This window comes from Amia ocellicauda, chromosome 3 (genome assembly GCF_036373705.1).
Source record: "Amia ocellicauda isolate fAmiCal2 chromosome 3, fAmiCal2.hap1, whole genome shotgun sequence".
NCBI classification, from domain to species: Eukaryota; Metazoa; Chordata; class Actinopteri; order Amiiformes; family Amiidae; genus Amia; species Amia ocellicauda.
Window position 1 is genome coordinate 34150804 of NC_089852.1, and position 22880 is coordinate 34173683.

The 22880-nt window shown below is 37.8% G+C and overlaps 1 protein-coding gene across 3 annotated transcripts in view; it reads left to right on the top strand.

Moving 5' to 3' along the window:
* lsamp (limbic system associated membrane protein) overlaps positions 1-22880 on the top strand; it is a 614372-nt gene that overhangs the window by 410077 nt on the left and 181415 nt on the right. Inside the window, exon 2 of one of the 3 annotated variants that reach the window (XM_066699129.1) lies at positions 1823-1901. In XM_066699129.1, the coding sequence (XP_066555226.1) occupies positions 1823-1901 (79 nt within the window). Of the gene's footprint in view, positions 1-321; positions 1902-22880 lie in introns of those variants that run through there. The other 2 variants (XM_066699128.1, XM_066699130.1) reach the window with 2 other exon arrangements.

Genomic DNA, 22880 nt, shown 5'->3' on the forward strand with positions numbered 1-22880 from the left:
TTTTAATACATTAGTAAGACATGATCTGCCTCGTCTAAACCCATGTTGACTATCTCCAAGAATATGGTTTTCATTAAGATGCTCCTCTATTTTCTGTCTAATCATTTTTTCCAACATTTTACAAGTGATGCAGGTGAGACTGATTGGTCTGTAATTTCCTGGCTCAGTTTTGTCCCTTTCTTGTGGATTGGTATGACATTTGCTGTCTTCCAGTCAGTTGGCACATCCCCTGTTCTAAGTGTCATTTGGAATATTTGAGTTAGCGGCCTATAAATAATTTCCCTAATTTCTTTAAGTACTGTTGGAAATATACCATCTGGCCCAGGTTATTTGTTTGTTTTTAATTCTGCTAGTCCCTTTAGTACCTCCTCCTCATTTATCCTGAACTCTCTTAGGGTTTGACTGGACTGGTTGTTAACCTGTGGCATGTTATCTGTTTTTTCTTTTGTAAAAACCTCTGTGAAATACTCCTTTAGAGCATTTGCCACATCTTGTTCATTTCCCGAGATTCTACAATTTTTGTCCTTTATCTGTTTCACTTCCTCCTTTATTGACGTCTTGCTGTTGTAGTTTTGAAAAAAATATAGTATAGTGCACCAAATACTATATAATTCCCTAGATTCTGGATTGTGGGCTGGATTTAAACAACAACAACAACAACAACAACAAAAGATCTAGCAGACACAAAAGCAAACTACAAACTTGTACATTATGGGTTACATTTATGATTCGAAGAAAGTAGCATCTTAATAAAAAAACATCCACAGTTTTGCAGTTTTGTATTAGGGGCCGTTACTTGTTTGTACCTATTGCATAATTTAGGATGTTTAATTAAATGCCTGGAAATTACCAAGTTGTACTTCATATCATTTTGATTCAGTCAGTGACTTCTAAAAATACAGTGGTAGGGTACAAGATTGTTCTTTGCGATTTGGTGGTATAGGTCAAAGTCTGGATGTGGTCTAGCCCAGTCCTAAACATATTTGTAACCTGATGATCAAAACGTTATTGCCTTCTTCTGTTGCTGCTGCCGCTGATTATGATGAATAGCACTGGCGTGTGAGGCGTTTATTTTGCAGATCCAAGCAGCATCTTTTAATCTAGGGTTTGACTAAGCATCCCGAACCCAATTGTTTCGAGTTGAGACACTTTTCACACTCAAAAGCACTCCAGCGCAGGACGATGTGACCGCGCAGCTCAAGCGGGACCCGGGATGCTGCTGTGTGTCGTCGTGACAACCGATAGGGGAGCAGCAGGCAGTGGAGGAGGCTGGGCGCCCGAGGGGGCCAGCAGGGTGAGGTACAGCGGGGGAGGGGGCTGGGCTGGATGCGGGAAGGGAAAGCGAGAGAGAGAGAGAGAGAGAGAGAGAGAGGAGGGAGGGAGGGAGGGAGGCAGAGAGAAAGAGATAGGAGTGGATTCTCACGCACTTCAGAGCCGCGCTGCGCTCGTATCTCTCAAGTCCTGCTCCCCACGCCGGCGGGTTAAGTGGAATACGCTCTTCGCCGAGGTCTACCCGTGTTACTCTGGACATCCCAGTGCTGTGGTTTCCCTCCTCTACATAGTTGATATACATCTGTTTTTTTTTTTAAGAACTAGTTGTCCCCCCCTCCCCCCCACCTCCTCCTCTTCATTTCCCCCTTCTTCTCTGGAGTATCATCGCATCCGACCTGCGCTTGCTGTGCCCGGTGGTTTTGACAGCACTCTTGGGTCGGGCTCTCCTGTCCAGCAGCTTGCCTTTGGTCCAGCATGGTGGGAAGGGGCTCCTCTTGCAGGAGGCAGTTGCAGGCTGCTCTGCTCAGACTACTGTGCCTTATCCCCACAGGGCTGCCCGTCCGGAGCGTGGATATGCAGCGGACCACCGACAACATCACCATCCGCCAGGGGGACACGGCCATCATCAGGTAGGGTGCTGCCCATCTCCGGCTGCTTTTCCCGGGAGAGCTGCGTGTGTGTGTCCGAGGGCGCCGGGGCTCGTCTCTGGCAGGTCGTGTGTGCGCGTTTAACTCCCACTTTTCTTTGCCAACTTGCTTGGTGAGGAAGGCATGTTTCCGAGGCTGTAGCTTTCGCTTCGTCGACTCAGACTTGACTATGGAAACTCACCCGGCTGCTCTGATCAGATTGAAGTTGCCCCCTTTTGTGTCGTGGTGGTTGGCAGTTGTCGGAGAAGTAACCGAGGTGGCGTATTTTGCAGAAACAGTGGTGCGGATTAGGATGTGGTGGCAGTGCAAGGGCACGGGGTGTGCGATCGGACACATTTGCAAGCTCGTAAACACTGTTGCGAAATGTTAAGTGCAGCTACTGAATACAGAAAGTTTATTTTCCTTGTTTTGTTTTTTTCGGGGTTGTTATATTGTAGCCTACAGCCAGGACATGCGTTTTTGCTGATATTTGTCCACCTTGCATGGATTTCTACAACAAAACAGTACGCACAGATCGTTTCAATATAGGACTGTGATTTTCGGGATATGGTTATATGGGGATATCTATTAAACAATTCACGCCATCTGCGCCATAGTAGCACTGCAACTAGTTGTGCTGGACGTGCAGGAGATTGCACTTGGGCTCACGATGCAGTTCCCCTTTAAAGCAGGCGTCGTGCTTATTGATTGTGTCTTATTCTTCAAATTTGCGCGGTTTTGTTTTGTTAGGATCTCAGTGCTATAACGCAGATGAGCGGGATGACCGACCAGCCAACCCACCAGCCAGTTAACTAGCATCCGATCAAATCTAAAGCAAGCCAAACTAATACGCAGAGGGCAAAAGTTGGTTTCCAGACATATCCTTTTGATCTAGCCTAGAGGAGTCTCAGTTGCCAGATATTGGGATGCGTCCACTTAGTCACGCAGTTTCTGTCCGTTGGGCATGCCACTGTGTCCACAGACATGGCATTGCAAGAAAAAGCCGTGGTTTACGATGCAGTGCGTTTGGGAACTGGGTTGACCTGCGCCTTTGCGAGGTGCTGACCGTTACACACCATCTCTCTTGGTTGTTTCATTCTGATGTGGCATGCAAGGCGTTGGGGACATCAAATGATAACAAGCAAGCTCAAGACGAGAGAGGGAAGAAAAGGCAGGGCCAGGACATCATGTTTGGTGGTTTCTTCGGTGTTTCGCCTGTCATCTTCCGTGAACTGCGTCGATATCGTCATGTATTGCAAGCTTGTCTTTCCAAACGCAGGGCATGTGTTGACCTTCTAAATGCCAACATCGCAATCGCGTTTACCAGCCAATTCCCCGCTAGACGCACAACTGCATTTCTTAAATGTTGCTTTCCCCCCCACAACAACTAAAGTCTAGGAGATGCTTCTTCCAAACTCCTATTAACAGCCAGTAGTGAACTGAAGGGGGCGCTTATATATTTGACTAGATTCGTTAGGTTCAAGTTGGTAGGATGCTTCATCTCATCTTTGTTCAGGAATTTATGACTGCAGACCCATACGTTTCCTGTGTTTGTGTGTGTGTGTGTGTGGAGGGCGGGTGGTGGGGGTGTATTTGTTTGCATTTCAATGCTAAATTATTAAGTAATCGATTGGGAAGATCTAGGGATTGTAAGCACGGTCATTAATCAATCTCTGGAGCAGGACTCTCAACATAAATGTAATGAAAATTCAGAATACTGTATTTCCCAGTGGTCTAGTAGTATTTTCCAACATGATTTAAAGATGTGGAAGCAGCAATTCCCTTTATTTATGTAGGTGAAATCTATTAGAGAAGAATCTCCAATATACTTCAGGTGCACCGAAACCTTGCACACTGACCCCCATGCTTACTTACACTTATCAGGATGAAATGAAGAGTTATAAAAGGTTCCACAATCTCAAAATATCTCTCCATTCACAGCAGAGCCTAAGTTGGATCCTCACCACGAGATAGATCTTTCCCCCCGGTGGAAACAAGCATTGCCCAACTGACAGATTAAATCGAAGAGGATGGGAAAAAACCTAATGCTGTGAAAAGCCAATACTCTTTGACTGGTATAAAGTTATTTGAAGAACAAAAATGTACAACCACATTGCCCTTACTTAAAACTTGTTAATTTAATTTGAGATTTGAATCTTAATAATGGTTTTGTCCTTCCCCTAAATCCTCCCATTGCTCTCTTTCTTTATTAAGCTGACATCCATGTAGTAATGTATGGCATTTCCCTGGCCCTCCAGTTGTATAATACTGCATTTTGTATTTTGCCGATAAGCACTGAAGACCAAGCCAGTGTTTATAGGGATTGACATGAGTTATAGGTTTATGGAGCTACATCATGTTTGGACCATTTGTGTAGTGTTTATCAGTTACATTACAGATTTCTTTTATCACTCTTAGTTCTTCAGACTTTCCAAAATGCATGATCGTTAAGGGCATAGTATTGATAGCTGCAACACAAAGAACCTGTTTGGTACAATGCACTTATGTTGTGGTGGTTTAGTTCTAGAATGATAATCGTGGAGATTTACATTTATTTACTATAATTCTCTGTACGTATATATCCTGCTATTAAGATTTCCCTTTGAAGCTATAAAGAGGATCCTCATTGTATTTGACTGACAGTGATGAGAATCTTGAGCTTTGGAATATTACATTAATTGCAGTTACTTAATAATAATAATAATAATAATATAATATTAATTATTATTATTATTATTATTATTATTAATAATAATAATAATAATAATAATAATACAATATTATGTTAATAGAATTGCTAATCTTGCATGTGTTTGTCAGTTGCCTCTGAGATCCCACATTTCACAATCTTGGGTCATTGGCAGGGCAAACCTGTAGGTCATTACAAGGCATTTATAATTTGACAGATTGTATTTGCTTTTTTTTTTTTTTTTTTTTATCTGACCTCCTCACCTCTAATCTTTTTATTTTGTGTGTTTTAGCAGAGACACATGGATTATTTATGTATTTGTGCATTGAGCGATCTGGCTCGAGTCCCACTATGTAGTGCTGCACTGTCCTAATACCTACGTTATTTCAAAATTCAATAAAATATAAAGTAACACCCTTTTCATACTTCAGGAAGCTTGTCATTTAAATATATTTTCAAGCCTGTTTGATTGGCAAATATGAATATTCTTACCAGAGAAAGTTCATTAACGACTATTAAGTTTGATCTCAGTCTAGTAGTGTACCTGACCTGTAGATAAATCACTCCTTTCTTGTGCTTTTGTCACTCAGTACACACCTTCAGTCAGTGTAGCTTTGGGCTACCTCAGAGATCATGAATACTAAATCACTCTGCAGAATGTTAAAATCAAACCGCACTTTTAGTTTGACAACTGCAATGAACCCGCTGAAACTCCTTTTCATTTCCTAACAACTGTCTGCCCTGATAAATCATGACGAGTAAAGAATGCAGAGTGCCTGATGGAATTAAAACTATGTATTGCAGGAGGCAGTCAGACTCCACACGAGCTGTTCTGTGTCGTGTGACATTGTGTCAATTACAAAACTACGTGCATGAGTGAAATATAATAAAACACTTCTGTTTTCTGGTGATGAGGGGCAAAGAAAAGATTGTGCCGTTACGTCAAAAAAACATTAAAAAAATCACATAAAAATACTTTGCAGGATTCTTCGGACCCTGCAGCACAATGATTGATGAAGATGTTTAATTAGATGAGCGGGCGCAATTCAGTGACTTGCTATGTACATCTGTCCTCCTTCGTTTCATTATTTATTTTCATCTGATCTCACTGAAAATAGAAACACTGATTTGGGACTAAGGAACATCGTGTGGGGAATGTTTTGAATAAACTCCAAATTAAGCCTAATGGAATGCTTCCTCTTCTCAGTTCTGTATCCACGTGTGTGTGTGTTTTTTTCATTTCTTTTTTCGGTTTCTTATTTTAGATGCTGGTCTGTCATTTGAGGGTCAAGTCATTTTTAGGTTGACTGGATTCTCAATACCCCACTGAAACTTTGCTTTGATCTTTGGCTAAAGAGAATCAGTCCTATTAACCAGTTCATGAGGGATTTACCTTTCATTTCTGGAAGTGTTTCGGGTGCAGAATTGGACAGGATATTGTAGATGAGGTGGTATTGGTTATAGTATTCCCTCCTCTTGATTTGTATTCATCTCTTTTTCTTTTTTCTTGGCTTTTTCTTTTCCCCCCTTTAATTGCTTCTCCACGTTGCCTGGATGGAGATATTCATGATTCAGCACAAACAGCAATGTTAAGCAATGTGAATCAACTGCCAAATTAAAAATTGACCATTACTTATTAATATATTGACTTATTGACCCTGATTTTTCTTCCATCACCGGAAACATTATCTAAATTTGACAGTAGCTCTATAGAGGTCAACGTGTCCTCCACAGTACCGAAGAGGGAAACAACCCCATTTTCTATTCTACTTCCTTGAAGTGATCTTTCTGTTGGTACAATATTACAAAACATACTAGGACAAGACTTTTTCCAACATGGCTTGTATTTTTTTATGAGGGCATACATATCTATCAATAGAAAAGACTCCTTGTAGAGGAGGGCAATGTGACCCAAAACATAGGATGTAATAACAGGCAATATACGGTATATTTCCATTATATATTAAAATGTCACGTGTTGCATCCTTTTGCTGCCATGGCTTTCAAACATAGTTAATCTGCTAATATAGTGATATCTGTTGATGAAGTTTCATTGCTTTGCCCTTTCCACTTTCACTCAGAGCCACATTTACCGCCGATTCCTTCTGATTGAGAAACTAACGAAGTCACAATGTGAACATCCGGACTAGCTAATTGGTGAAGATTCGTCAATGCTATTGAACAAGTTGGACGTGACATGTTTGCTTAAATTGTTTAATGAGGTTTAAATAAAATATTAGTATGTTTAAATAAAAAAATAAAATAATTTCATACAAATGACAACACAGACCCCATTGAAGGTGGGATGGGTTAGACCATGAGACCTGAACTTAGAAAGGGGGGAGAGTTTAAATCCAAAAACATAATTTAATCATATCTTTTGCTTGTTCAAATTAGCACATTCATAATTTTTCATCCTCTCAGACACTTATGTTTATTTTTTATCATGAATAATTATTTCCCCGTGATATTTGTATCGTCCTTATGGAAATACCTCTACAACTATGATGCTGGTACATCGCCCAGCCCCGTGCCACAAAGCTGGGACTTGTAACATATGGAGAAGAGCAAGAAAAACGTTTGAATCTATTTAAATCAAATTCAGTCCCACAGAATACCCCTGGGTTCAACCAGAGACTACTTTTCCCTGTGTCAGAAACTGTGCTGCAGACAGTCGTTAAAGTCAAGGGTAGTGACTTTGTGATATAATGGTTGTTTTCAAATTTTGCGCATTTTGTGATATACACATAAGATATTGCTATGCATAATGCTTATTTGTGACGTCACATTTTATATAATCTGTATAGAAAACATACTATTGTATGTCTGAGCCCTGCTACTTATAAGTTCTCATTGTATTTACTGTATTTACTGTTGTATTTACTGTATTTATATACAGATGGGTGACGAATTAATGGAAAAAACAACCTAATGTTTCTCTGGGCTCTACTGGAGGGATGAACATCATTCTTCCAAAAGATATTCCCTCATTTGGTGTTTTGATAATGGTGGTGGAGAGCGCTGTCTAACACGTCGCTCCAAAATCTCCTATAGGTGTTCAATTGGGTTGAGATCTGATGACTGCGAAGGCCATAGCATATGATTCACATAATTTTCATACTCATCAAACCATTCAGTGACCCTCATGCCCTGTGGATGAGGGCATTGTCATCTTGGAAGTGACCACTCCCATCAGGATAGAAATGTGTTACCATAGGATAAAGAAGATCAATCAGAATAACTTTGTAATGATTTGCAGTGACCCTTCCCTCTAAGGGGACAAGTGGACCCAAACCATGCCAGGAAAATGCCCCCCACAGCATAACAGAGCCTCCGGACCCCCTCACTGTAGGGGTCAAGCAGTCAGGCCTGTCCCGTTCTCTTGGTGTCCCACACACGCACTCGCCCACTTGTCCAGAACACTAGCCAGTTGAGCGTCTGTGTGACTGAAGCTCCTGCCATTCTTGCCCCAATAATGACCCCTCTTTCAAAGTCACTTAGATCCTTTCCTCTTGCCATCTTGATCCAAAATCGAGGTCAATTGGTCCTGCTCAGCATTTTTATACATGCCACAGAGCATGATAGGATGTTAATTGTTTAATTGTATCATGCAGTACACCTGTTTGGAAGCATCTGCATTCGTTATGTTCCTCCACTCATTTATTCAGGTTTTTCCTTCAATTTGTCACCTGTCTGTATATACATATTAACTCACTTTTTTATTCTTTTCAATTCATGTTTTAGTCCTGGCCGAGTGAGAACTAAGCCAATAAACATTACCTAAAAGACAAATAGGGTCAATGACGAGAAGTTTCCCTCATATGAAGTTTTAATCTAATTATATGCAGAGTCTGATGCAGTTTTGTGCAGCTGGGGGGTGACGAAGCCTCAGTTAAACTTTACTGTTGATTTGCTGAGAGCATAGTAGCTGCAAAGCATATGCCCTTGATCTGTATCAGAACTAATTTGGCAGCATAGTGTGAACTAAAACTGACAGATGGCTCACTGATGTCACTCTCCACTTGCCAGATAAAAATAAAAAGGAAGGGGCAAAAAGTACAGACATGTAATAGTTAAACCCTTCAGAGGAGTTCTGACATGGGTTAAAAATATAAATATGAAACATGGCAGGGCACCATGCCTGACATCTGTGATGAACCAGGTGTACAGCTGGTGGTTCTTACAGTTTCGCTGGAGGCAGGAAGAATGCAGTCACTGTTAAACTTTTGCCCATGATTCAGCTGGTGATTTTATTTTGCAACTCCTTTAATTGTGAGGCTGAGTAGAATTCATTTTGCTCAAAAAGTTTCCCTCTACAGTAGCAGTGTTAATCATATTCAAATGTGTTTGCCTATTGCTCTGTTATATATTAGTCTATGAATGTATTTACTTTACGCACGAGGGAGCTTCTGTTTTAGATAAAACACTGGAATTTGGATCGTGCTTTTGAATTCCTAAAGCGACATACTGCAGCTTTTCTTCTGATTTACTTAAAGCATTTCAGTCTAATGTCCGTGGAGTCAAATGTGGGGAAGTTGTTCTATGTTCTACTGCTTAAAAATGAAGCATTTTAGACTGGTTTCACAGACCCAGATTAGCACTAGTCTTGGCTACCCAATATTATCTTAGGTAAGGTAGTTCAAAATTAGTGCTAATTGCGGTCCATAAAACTACTGTAGCTGTTATTATGTGGTAACCAACTATGGAGCTGAAATTAAAAGGAATTTCATGTTATCGGCTAAATGTAGAACTTATTCAAACCTCCCTGCATTTGCTAACAAAAAGGTTTCTAGTAGTTTCTAGTATTTTTTTTTAATATGAAAATGCATGCTAGAACATTAATTCAGGCTTAATTTATACTCCAAGTGTATGTAAAACAAAATAAAAGTCTCTGTTGAGACTGATGAAAGGGATTAGAGTCAGGTTTTTAAATTCTAATTATCATATAAATGCTGATGGTGCTCATGTGAAAATACTAGTTAATTTGTCATCTACTATTAGCTTAGTCATAGCACAACAACTCCATTCCACCTGTATTGAGGTGAACAAACAAGTAGCGTTTGACAAAATATAACTATAACCTCTATAAATAGTTAATAACCTCACCTCATTCATTATTTAAATTAGTTGAATTGTTTTGGTGATTAGATGTTTGTCAATAATGTAAATAAAATATTATTGTAGTAACGACAAACTACTTAAATGCTTAGATATGTAAATACATCTATTAGTAAAAGTCAGTTTTAGCCTGTACTACATCAGTACAATCTTGACTGTGTAACTTGGTTTATTGGGACTAATATACTGCTAGGCACTGGTGTTTGAGTGAATTACAGGGACGGACATCACAATGGTGACCTGGGCCAAAGATCTGACTGGGAGATTAGGGACACCATGGTACTAATACAATCATCAGATAATCCTTTCAGAGCCTTGTGTAGCAGGAGCAGGATTTTCAAATCAATTTGCTTTTTGACTGGAATCCAGTCTATATTTGTGTGTGTGTGTGTGTGTGTGTGTATTTCTCTCTCTCTCTCTACTCTTGCATAACAATAGCCACAACCTTACATTGTCACCAAATAATGTTATTGTTTTTTTCACATAATATAATTAAAATAATCTTTATTATTGTGTATGCTGTTGGTGTCTTGGGTTGGATCGAGCCACAGGCCTTTAGATCCTGTGTCGTGTTTTATTTTATAATCTCTGTAATGTCCTAATGCATAGACACTTATGTTATTATCCTGCTAAATATCCTTGTCAAGAAAAATGCCTGAGTTTTGTGACTCTCTTTATCACCATTAATCATATAAATTGGTATTACTTTATTCCGCCAGTGCAAAACATGACACATCTGAAAATAATTATTAGTCATTGACAAATGGTATTTCCTTCTTGTATGCATACATAGTAATAAGTAATAGGGAGTAAAAGCCATTTTGAATACACCCAAATAAAATCTTAAAATGTCTCTAACATGTGCCTTACTGATACCAGAGATATTCTTATAAAGTGGGAAATAATGACCTCAGTATTTAATTAAAATCTTATATGTTAGTTTACATAAAATGCATTCATTGTTTGTTTGCTTTATTAACAGATGTATTTGTTTAGTTATTTTACGATCTTATACATTTCCAATTCTAGCAAATGGTTTATTGTACCTCATCACAACATTTTTAAGTAAATAACAAAGGTTATGTGGGTCAATCAACACAAGATGGATTTTTTTTTTCTCATAATCCATTAGTCAACAGATGTGAGACTCATTTATACCAACCTGCATTACTGCGAGGGCTTCTGTCTGTTTTCATCCAGCGTCACACAATTAAAATGGGAAATGTACGGTGGATTTGGGTCATGAAGTGGGAGGCTGGAGCTTTGTTCCTTACAAGCTCCTGTGACAGTATTTACAAACTCTCACTGGAAATGCTTTTGCGTTTCTTACAAACCTTTTCATAACAGTTTAGGAAACACTGTTACAAAAATGTTATGGTATTCAAATTCATAATGATAAAAATAAACCCAATACATCCTCATGGCTATATTTTCGATAGAGTAATACTGAAGTAAGCTTCTTCTGCAGACATTACAGAGACCACTACTAACAATTTTAGGCTTATTTTCTTAATCTCCAGAATTGTTCTTAATAATCTCTGTCTGAAGAAAATTACATTTGATTCATTGTCTGCATAGTGTAGTAGGACCCAAATGCCTAAAGCCAAAGCATGTCTTGTACATGTTAATAGTTCACTGTTTTAGTATATAGGAATGTTGTGTGCAGGAGCAGTGGGAAAGCTATGTTGAAAACAGAAAATTTGGTTAGGAAGCAATTAGTATAATGTAGATTCCTGCCACCCAACTGGAAACCAGACAAATCAGAACAGCTAAATCCATGTTATCTGAAATGAAAGGGATTTTAAGAGGATTAAAGGGTTAAGAATCAGGGAAAGGTCATTACACGATTTGTACATTTTCATCTTAGATAGTTCTCCGCTGCCAAAGTTAGAGGTTTTATGAAACTGTTGAGGGTAGAATGCCTAGTATGAATTTTATATGTATTTTATAATTGCATGACTAGAATAAAGAAAGCTTTTCAGGGGTGAGGGTTTAACCTGGATCGTTCTCACATCCTGCAAAGTACAGTGATCCCCCCCAATTAGAAATACTAATTTGAAGAATTTGAAGGTCTTTAGCTAGTGTGTGTTCGCACTCTGGGGATGATAAATGGTGTGTATAAGTCAAATAAAATGGAGACGAGTCTCATTTTTACAGTAGTAATCAAATTAAAGGTATCCATGGTCTGACCTAATGCTTAATCCACATCTGCTACTTTTAGCAAGACTGAAAGTACTGGTGTCATCACAGGGATTGCAAATTAACTCTTTGATTATGGTTGCCGTGGCCACACACTTTTTTGATATCCCTTTTAGGTTCCTTCAGCTTTGTGTGTGTGTGTGTGTATATATATATATATATATAAATGGGAAAGTGTGAAATCCATTTTTATTACTTTTCACTAAGTAGAGATTGACTTATTTCTGACGTGGGATGTTTAGTTTACAAACCCAAGTCATGAATTATGGATGTTTTATTTCTAATCCAAATAAGCAGTCTAACACAGTCATCCAAAATAAATATGAACGTGCATACAAAGTAATACAGCGGATTTCACTGGGCTCCACAAGAAGTATCTGCAGTTGTTTCTTGGCGCAGCACTGTACTGTATATTTAATTACTGTTATAATCATGACATGTTTGTGAAAGAATGGTTGTATCATTAAAATAGATGGCTTTGTTCTGGTTAATTAAAGCAGTGAACAGAAGCAGTTGTCACCTTCAGAAAGGAAGACTTACACTGTCAAACTCACCCAAGTTCTAATTATAGTATCTTGTGTAAGTTGGAGGAAAGCTGGTTTATTCGTTTTTTTATCCCCTGCTGCCACATCACATACTTCAAACCCCTTTATTATTATAATTATAATTATTATTGTTATTATTATATAAAAAGGAACTAGTAAGTGTCAAGCACACTTCACAGAATTGACACTGATACCTGCATATAAATAATGCATTTAAAGGCTGTGAATATCCTTCCTGACTTTTTGCATCTAATTCTGTTTATTTTAATTCTGTCTAAAACCTTTCTGACCGAATTGACAAGTCAAGTAGCAAAACAGACCTACAGTACTTCCGATCTACCTTTGACTGTTTTTATTAATGTTATCTGGAGGACCATAGTATTTGTACAGATTTGAATGCAACGTAGTACAGAAGGATTTGACTTTCCAGCACAGCACATTGGTCCACTTCATTCCAGTGTTACTCGCCAGGATTACTCCGCTGTAATCCTCTCAGGCTTTCCTAGCAGTTCCCTGACCCCATGACGTGATTTTCCAGATCACACTGCATTATACATATTATCTAATGGGCGCGGATGTGATTTTGCTATTTTCAGGTGCTTTTTTTGAGCTGTGCATTAAGAAGGAGGCGGGTCAATATGTGAAAAGGAGTACCATAATCTAGTAGTACCAGGAATGTTCCACGTGTTTAGGATCAATACTTCTGATGTGTAATGGAAACTCTGCGATGTTGCTGGAAAAAATTCAATTGCAGTGGATATGGTCCACTAGAAGGGAACTAGGAAGTAATTACAAGCTGTCTTTACAATACAAGTGGCAGAATGTTCTTTATTTGATGGTGGTAGTTGCAGGGAGGCTACACTTAATATAATTTGTTGACCCGTGAGTTGCAATCAGTTACTGAACATGGCATTTCTCATTACAGCATGACAACTTCACTGTAGTATATTAAAGCTTTAACAAATGATTTTGAGTTCTTACATTTGGCTGAACATATATTTATATCTGTGAGAGACTGAACAGGTGGTGCATAGGTAAAGCACAGAAACAGGAGCCCATGCTGACAGCTGAATCATCATATAATACCACAGAGAGACCTTCGAAAAGTTTTAGTGCCAAAGTTTGAATACATTTTTTTTCTTTTGTATTTTTGTAGGTGAGTTTAACCATAACACTCAAACTAGAACAGTAAGAAGCCAATTCATATCCATGTATTAACATACAAACCTCTACTGTATGTAAAAACCCATTTTTTGTTTTCAGGCTGCTGAGCTACTTTTTAGTACATCTCAAAAGAGGAGTGCAGATTATTGTGTTGCCCCAAGCCTTGTTGTGTGATCAGTGGAGAGAGACAGCGCTGGAGTGCCACCAGGAGCAGCTCTGAGACACTGTCCTCCTGCTCTGTGTCTCTCCCACGCTCCCCTGCTCTGCCCACTTCACTGCAGCGACTGGAAGGCACTGTTTCCGCACTTTCAGTTTCTAGTTGTCTGCCAGTGTCTGCTGTTACAGGAGCCTTCTGTGGTGCTGAACACCTCATGGTTTGCAGGGTCTAAAACAGCCCTTTTCTCTGGCCTCCAGAATATTCTTCTAAATCTAAAATATATTTTTTATTGTTATAAATCATGCTATGACATCATTATGTGACCTTCCCTGTGTTAAAGGCAAACAACACTCTGCACCTCAGTACAGGCCAACAACAATATTTCAGCTTAGGCTTAGATTGTTTTGTTGGTTGCTGTTGTGCATGAACTTGACTTTTGCATAACTGTACAGTTCCATAAAAAAAAAATCTAGACATTATGTAATGCAGCCTTGTGTTGCATTGAGATATTGTTTACTACATTAAATTAACCTGACCATTAAAACCTGCAGCTAGCCCAGATTGACGTCCGAGGGTCAGACTTGTGACACATATTACAGATTCTGGTACGTCAGCAAATTTCTGTATTTCAGTGAAACACTATATTGTAAAACTGACAAACAGACATACTTTTCTATTATAATTTTTTATCCTTCAAAGTATGTTTCTTTATGCACGTATGCATGTATTTATTTAATCACTTGATATTTTTTAGTTAATCATCTTTATTTAACTGGTTTCACATTGAAATAGATATTATTTGCTGCATATTATCCTGTGTTTAATTATAAGTCAGTGGCGTGCTGAATAGAAGTTTTAAACTATATTTACTTTTTCATAAATCAAGTAACTCCGTTAGCGTGAATGAATAGTAAAGTAATGTTTCAAGACAGGACTACAAAGCTGAACAAAAGCCCAGGAGCACATTGTGCATGCTTGTGTGTATTATATTCACGCTAATCGACTTCTTGAGTAAAAACTATCTTTCTTGGCTTTGGGCATAATATAGAAATTAATATATTCTTCAGTTTGGTTGTTTTCCACCCCCCAACTCTTCTGGAGTATGTATCCCTTTACAGGGTTAAAAGGATTATAGCACCCTCTGTTTATATCCTATCAACTGTGGCAGAACACTGTAAAGAGGATTTTATGATAGAATAAATTGACTAGGTTCAAATCATTATAATAATTGTGTAATAGGCAATGCAAGGCAATTATTATTTTCTCATAGTAGGTTTACAGACCCATTATACGTTTCAGAGCCTCACTCCTGCCTTCAGGCCTTACACTAGTGGTCATTGCTATAGATATGAAATTGCAACCTGCAAGTTAAAAAAATACTATTCATAATTTTGTTACTGTAGTAGAACAGTAGATTTGATTTATATAATCTGTAAGAAATGTGGCCCTTGAGGAGACCTTGCTAATGCAGCAGGAATGGCCCTGGTAATTACGAAGATGTAGCAGAAATCTCTTGCAGCCAGAGAGCCTACTTCATGTATTTATATATTTATTTTTTGGTCCTTTAAAGTATTTTAAAGCTTGCCAGCTGCCCGTTTTATATGTTTTTAAATACATTATGTGGATTTGTGCACACTTACTGAAAGTTAATTGGGAAAATTTTCTACATTAGGTTTGGTAATCCAAGCTGGCCTTGAACAGGTTATGAAAGGGAAAAAAATCAAAGAGACAAACAAATTATATTTCCTAGCTGTGAAAATCAAATTATGTCACCCCTCTGCACTTTCAACCGCTACAATTCATAGAGGAATTCAATGCAGGCCTCCCTTATTTCGGTGCTGACACAGCATCAAGTGCTCCTTGTTTGTTACTGTAAAATATCTGAAATAATGATCCCCTTAAAAATTCATTAGGTCCCTCCAGCAAGTCATTATCTTTCTCCAGGTACAAGATCTGTCTTCGTTTTCTTTGTCTTCATGTAGCAAAAGCCTTTTAGAAAGTTCTTTCAAAACAAACAAACTAATAGATCAAGGTGTTCTCATTCGACTCCAAAAAAATTGGATTTATTCAAACCAAAATCTTAGATACTCTCTGGAGCTTCCTTAAACTATAGCTGTTGAATCCTGACTAACATGACAAATGATTAAAGAGAAGTTTCTAACAAACCACACATGCAATTTTAATATATTTACATGAGACCATGTATTTTTTGCACATATTTATCTCCATAGACAGGGTGATCTTTTTTCTATTCTAGTTTTTAATTTTCTTTCCATGTAGATTACTATCTATACATATTCAGATGCTGTTTAAAAGGTTATAATAAACTGTAACTGGTTTCGAGAAATATGATAAGCAGCTTTCTGTCTTTCTTTTCCTTTCTTTCGATCTTTGTTGTGGAAGTACTGAAATTGTAAAAAGGGTGCTTGCATAGCTCGTCAGGGCCCCATTTATTAAAAAAAAAAGAGCGAAACACAGGTAATGGCATGTAATCAATGCATGATAAATGGCAAATACACACTAATGCTGGTCTAATGTTCTTATAATGATCTGTGAAAGTACTACCACTAATTGTCGTGGTTATCCAGTGGAAATGACATTGTATCAGAGTCAGAACTCAGCCTGTGTTTGCTATAGTGAATACCTCAGAGCAGGGAAGAATGAAAATGAAAATGTAGTGGTCCTTGGCTTATTAGCAGGTTGTTGGGGGATTTCTCTTGCTTCCATAACAAGACCCCTGGAGAAAGGGGGCTGATTGTGTGCCCCCATTCCACCTCTCAGCCCAGGGCCAAACCGCACACGGCTCTGGGGTTGTTTACAGTAGTTCTTAGTCACCAGGAAGATCAGGGGTCATTAAATATGAAACTGTTTGCTGTTTATGTTCACCCAACCCCCCCCCCCCCCAAATAAAATAAAATAAAATAAAATGTAGGTACCTAGCCATCTGGCAAATTGGTATTCTCGATCTTCATTCTGTCCAGCTAATTGACTTCATCTAATTGTTATTGGGATCCATTTTCTCCATTTTAAAGTTATAGGCCTACTTTAGCATCGCGTTACGTTGCAGGTTCACTTTACTTATTAAGGTCTAAAACGCACAACTTATTTGTTATGGGATTTTTTAGTATCGTCTAAAATTCAGTTTTTGCATGAAATAGAATGACCTGTTTTAAGAATATTCTCATATTTTATGAATAATATTTGCATTTCTTCAACATTTTAAACTGCTTCATGGAAGGTCCCTTAAAATTACATTTATTTTGTGGTTTGTATTTTATTTGCGAATATATCTAGAACAGCCAGGGCTTCCAGAATGTCCTATAATAGATGGAAAAAATAAATGTATACTGCCATATATTTCTAAGGATGTGAATAAGGCACTTTATTAAACTCAAGGGAAACTTTAATCCACATTATGTTTTGCTTTGAATTCCCCAATCTCTTAAATGGGCCTGTGATATGGCACACTTCTCACTATAGTTGTTATCTGAGGCAATATTAGACAATCATATTCCTATTTCCTTCTTACTTACTGGGCTCAGGATCTGTGCTTTAAGGGAAGTGGTTAAGTTGCCTGGCAACTCAGTTGCTTTTTGAGTTGATGGGCTCAGTATTTCTGAATATGCAGAACACTGGGGGTACTTATTTAAAATAATAATAATTATATATATATATATATATATATATATATATATATATATATATATATATATATATATATATATATATATATAGTTGGTTAAAGCAAACATTACACAATCTGTATGAGTGTTTGCTTTTCTGTTAATCTAGGTTGTATTTGTAAATAGCTATACACAATATGAGTTCCAAAATGTTGTTTTAAGTTAAAGGAATTGTAAATACAACTCTGTGGTAAAGAAAACTGAAAAGGCAGGCTTTTCTGTCTTTTGCTGCCACATACCTTAATGGAGTTAACCTTGTGACTTATACCTTTACATCCCTGTAATTGTAAAGTGCAAGGTCTGGGAATCATTTTCACCAGTGTTACCTTCTGACTTTTACTCAAATGTTCAGCCTTGTAAAAGCCCACAATATTTTCATGCTGCAGCGCTGGTTATTCAATTAATCCAGTGTTTATTCTTCTTTGAGAGGTAAGGAATAAGCTGTTCCCCAGAGTAGGTGAAATACACCATGAGAAATTAATAAAGATGTATAAAACCACAGACTTAACATGTTTCCAAAGATTCCATTAAGGAAGGATTATTTCAAATCATGGGTGTATTTGCTTAATGTAGGACACAGGACCAGCCTCCTTTCCTTCTGCTGGAAATGTGTATTTAGCAGTGTTGTTCTATAAGTCACTAAAGAAGCACCTGCTACATATCTGACAGGTAAGCCTTAAGCCAAAGCTCCTTATATGTGTTTTTCAAGCTCACATTGGAATTTAAAATAACCAGTTGCATTTTGGAGATGTTTAAATCAGGACAATGTCCCTGTCAAGAATATAATATGTGTCATATGAATGTCACATTGTCTTGTGATATTCTGATTAATTCAGATGCTTTCAAGAGTGGTTCATTTGGGAGCCAGTACAATGGAAAGTCTGAACTCAGATATTCTCTTGCTGTCTTGTGTGTTTAAAAATAGGATCCTGGTATTGCTAATTGAATAGTTACTTGAACATGTGTATAAACTAGCCAGATTGGTGCTCAGCACTACTTGAGATAAAATATGTGAAACATCCAGACTCCATTCTGATCAAAGAAAACTACTGTGTTTGCGTGGATAATTCAAGAACGCTTTACAATTGACATTTTAAACAACTTATTCTGTAGGACACAGACTTTACTAAACAGCACTGGTGAGAACTTGTTTGGAGTACAGCTCTTTGTAGTGTGTACTCTTGTTAGCACTGCTCCAGTAACGCTGTGAAGGATTTATTGTTTTATCTTTTTTTATCATTTTTTGCAAATGATACTCCTTGGCTTGTAAAAGTAAACACTTTGCCTAAACAATTTGAGATGTCCTTCCAGATCAATCGAAGCAGCCTAAAGATTAGAGTCGGAAATATAATTAACTGCTTTGTGCGATGAGTCGGCCGGGCTGATATCTGACATCTCCAAAAAGAAAGTCGGCCTTCTTAGAGTCAATTATTTCTTTTTGATGTCTAATTCTCTTCTACACAACTGCAGTTCTCTCCCTCCAGTGCTGAAGATGGCAGATGGCACGAGGCAGCTGCACCATTTAGAAGCGACAACTTTATTGGGCGCCATAGTGCGGAAGGACTGAGTTAAGACTTGCAATAATAATGATCATATAAATCATCTTCCTACTCTTTCTCTTCCTCTGCTTCTCCCTCCTAGAGTACATTAAAGTCATTTGTTCTGTTGCTATCCCTGGGATGGTAAGGCTACCGGGTGGAGAGTCTTCCTGAACAATCGCCCTGGGCTGGGTTTACTCCAGCTTATGTACAGACAGACGAGGATTACACAGTGGGTGGAGGTGGCTGCTGGCTATAGGTTATGGTTCCACAGCGGAAGTGAGAGGAAGCAACAGCTATTACCCCCCACACACACACAGGAGAGTTTGGTCATCCCACTTGTATGACTCTTTCAAAATATTTACAAAGGTGAAGGTGCAAAATGCAGATTAGTGCCTAGTTTTTCTGCATTAGTGACAGCTGATGCTTTCCTGAAATCCATGCATATTTCATATCTCATAATGGCAGGCACATCACATATTTTTCTTTCTATCTAATAGGGAAAATACGTTTACGTGGGAAATACCAAATATGGTGGGTCAAGGATGCTCATTAGACCACAGAAAGAGCAACATAACAGCCAGCAAACTGCTAATGCTGTAGGCTTCATTAGACGTGAATGTGTTCCATAGGCCGATCAGGACAGTGACAATGAGAAGACAGGATGGAGGCATTTTAATGGGTGTGCATGCAATTGTTGATTGTAATTAAGCTGAAGTGAAACACTTTAATTGACATAGCGCTGGTTGCAGAATAAAGGTTTTTAATTAAACATCTTTATATTTGATTGATCTGTATTGCTATTTATAACAAAGTATTATGGAAAATTAAAATTAAAACAAAAATCTATGTGCTTCCTTTTGACAACATGACACATTTTTTTTCAAAATCTTATTGAAACATTTTTCACAGAAACATCAGGGTGCGCCGTCCCTCACAAAGGTGTTTTTTTCATATGAAGTGATCTACTTTATTATCACTCGTGCTTTATGCATTAATTCATTCCTGCCTTTATTTTAAGCATTTCAATAATACACTTTAAAAGCTTCAGATTTTGGAAGACTCTTTCTTTCATGCGCTTTCGATAATAAACCTCCCTCTTGCTTTGATTGCTTTGATAAATTGATGCTGAATGCCATATGGGCAATTTTACGTAATATGGCTTCTGCATATTCACGTGTACAGGTTTCATATGAAAAAAAGAGATAGATATTAGAAATGAGAGACTGGAGTGCTTCTTGAATATGACAGGATTTTCCAAATGGAAAAATAATAATGATGAATATTTCATGTTACCATATGCTTGCAGCACGCTTGATCTTCAGATGTGTTTTGTCATTTGTTTCTTTTTCTGCAGTTTATCTACCGATACTAAAACAAAAATGTGCCGTTTTCATCCTCCTTACAAGGCACAATTATCGCCCAGTGTTTGCATTTGCCTTTATTGTTTGATAGATTTCTGCTTGTTTTCAAACTTGTTTTCTACACTAGCTTTGAAATTCAGTTACCTCTTGATATATTAACACATTTTCATTAAAAGCTTCTACAATCCCAATGTGTCACAATGTATTGTAGGTCTGGAAATGAAGGTCTTTTAGGTAATAATACAAAGCAATAAATTAATATATTAGCCATTCATTAATCAGGTGTTTTATGTGATTTTTCTCCCCTGAATTGAATGTGTCAATAGATTTCTAACATGAGTATAGCTGCCCTACCATATACACGCTTTCCCATTGGGTTTCTGACAATGCTTTTGCTTTTCTGAAGGCAGAATTTCACCTCATTTAATTTGTTATTCTGAACCTCGGCCTGCTTCTGTACGAGTGCCCTGCTGGTTTAAGCAGCGCTGCCCTTAAAACATTCCTTATGGGAGTCGAGCGCTCTAACCCAAAAATAAAAAAACATGATTATTCCAACTTTCATTTATAACCAAATCAATTTCATCACAAGCGCTTAGTGAAGGCAGCGTCATTGTTGGATAGCTACACATTCAAGCTGTTTACTCTGGTGGCCAGTTTCCCAGATCCAGATTACTGCTAATCTTGGATATCTGTAATGTTACCTCCGGCAAGGTTGTGAGACTCAGTGTTACTGATACACAGACAGGGCAGACTGTCATGAAATAACCCTTGTGTTTTCCAAAATAACAAGACTCGGATGAAAGTGGGAGAGCTCAGGTTTTGCGTTAAGCAGCCTCGTAGTTACTGAACGTCAGCAGACTTCTTCACAATGACGGTTATCACAGACTTAAAGTTCCAATAAATGCTTTATTTGATTTGTTTCTGGAAAATAAAATGTATAGATTCTAATGGTAGGTAAAGCCATCAGTGCAATTTTATGTAATATTCTTTACTTAAGAATATTATGTGTCTCATGGGGATAGGGAACTGAGACGGTTGTCAATGCTAGAGCAATAATTAAACACTGAATTAAAATAAAATATGTAAGCCTACATATAAAACAATAGCAATCATACAATTGAAGGTTATTAAATGATCTATTCACTGCTCTTATTTCCTACAAGCATATATACTTCCCCCAATAGACAAATATTGCAAGTAATGACTTGTCTTGTCTATATATGTTAAGCAAACAAAGCTAAAATAATTCTTCATTGTTGAGTGCCTTTTATAGACTTTTCATTGCACACCAGCCCAAGAATTGCACATTGCTGAAACATAACATGGATGATACTGTTCATTTGCAGAGCAGCAGATATGCTTTTAGCATTCCTCTGATATAAATATAGAGCCCTTTGATAAGTAATTGATGTACTTAAATATCAGTTCTGAAATCTGGAACACAATGCTCATCTGCTACCTCCTTCTACTGCAAATGTATGTAAGGAGGGTGAGATAGTAAATGTTTTTCAGTAAACATATGGAGAGTGAGAGAGGTCCTTGGCAAGTTTTGCAAACACTTCCATTCCCAGGGTTTTAGGTGAAGCAGAAAGTTTGTTGGACTAAAAAACTGTTTGTCTTCAAACGCTCTGAAGAAGCTTCTTCTGGAAGTCACAACGAGCTACTAAATCTGTGTTTATGTTTTTTTTTTTTTTTACTTAAAATAATGATTTTGAAAATTAGGGAGGTCTGAGTGAAGGTTTGTGAAGGAAATGTGTGATGTGAAATGCAGCTAATTTCAGTATTTTTATTCAAAAAGAGAGGGGAAGTCTTCAGTGGGTAAAGGGTAGCTTCATTTATTTATGTATATTTGATCATGATTTTAATCTAGCTGACGCAAATGAAGAATGCTCAGTACTTCATTGACCCATGGTCACCTAATAAAAAATGACTTCAGTGAAATTTTAGTTTTCCCCCCCCATCATGTTCATTATAACACCAAGCTTGGCTGAATGGGGTATATTAATAGAGGGGATATTCATTTTCTTAAACCCCTCGGGCACAGTTTGTGTTGAGGGACTTGCAGATGTACAGAGCTCTCTAGATTGGAATGACTGAAATGTTCTCAGCTTCTTATTTCATTTTCTATTTTACTCCGTGGTTGTGCCCCACTTTACTCATTAGCGGTCTCTGTTTACAGTATATTCAGTCTTAATTAATCAATGCCTAAATGCTTCTTTTCCCAGGAAACCAAAAATAAAATTAAAAATGATTTCCTCAGTAAAGGAGCCATTGTATGAATTCATCATTGGATTGTCTCTAAGGTGTTGGCCTCACTTTACGTGACTTCTAGCATAGAGATATCTTGTAAAGGTTTTTGAACAGTGGTGTTTAGTCTTTGAGGAGTCTTTTGGTTTACTCCACTGTTGATGTAACCTGTGTGAAAAGACAAATACTCACTTTTAATCAATAGTTTCCCCCTGATTAACATACCTTTTCATTTTAGTTTTAAGTGTTCTGTTCTGTAGAGCAAGGACCAGGTGATG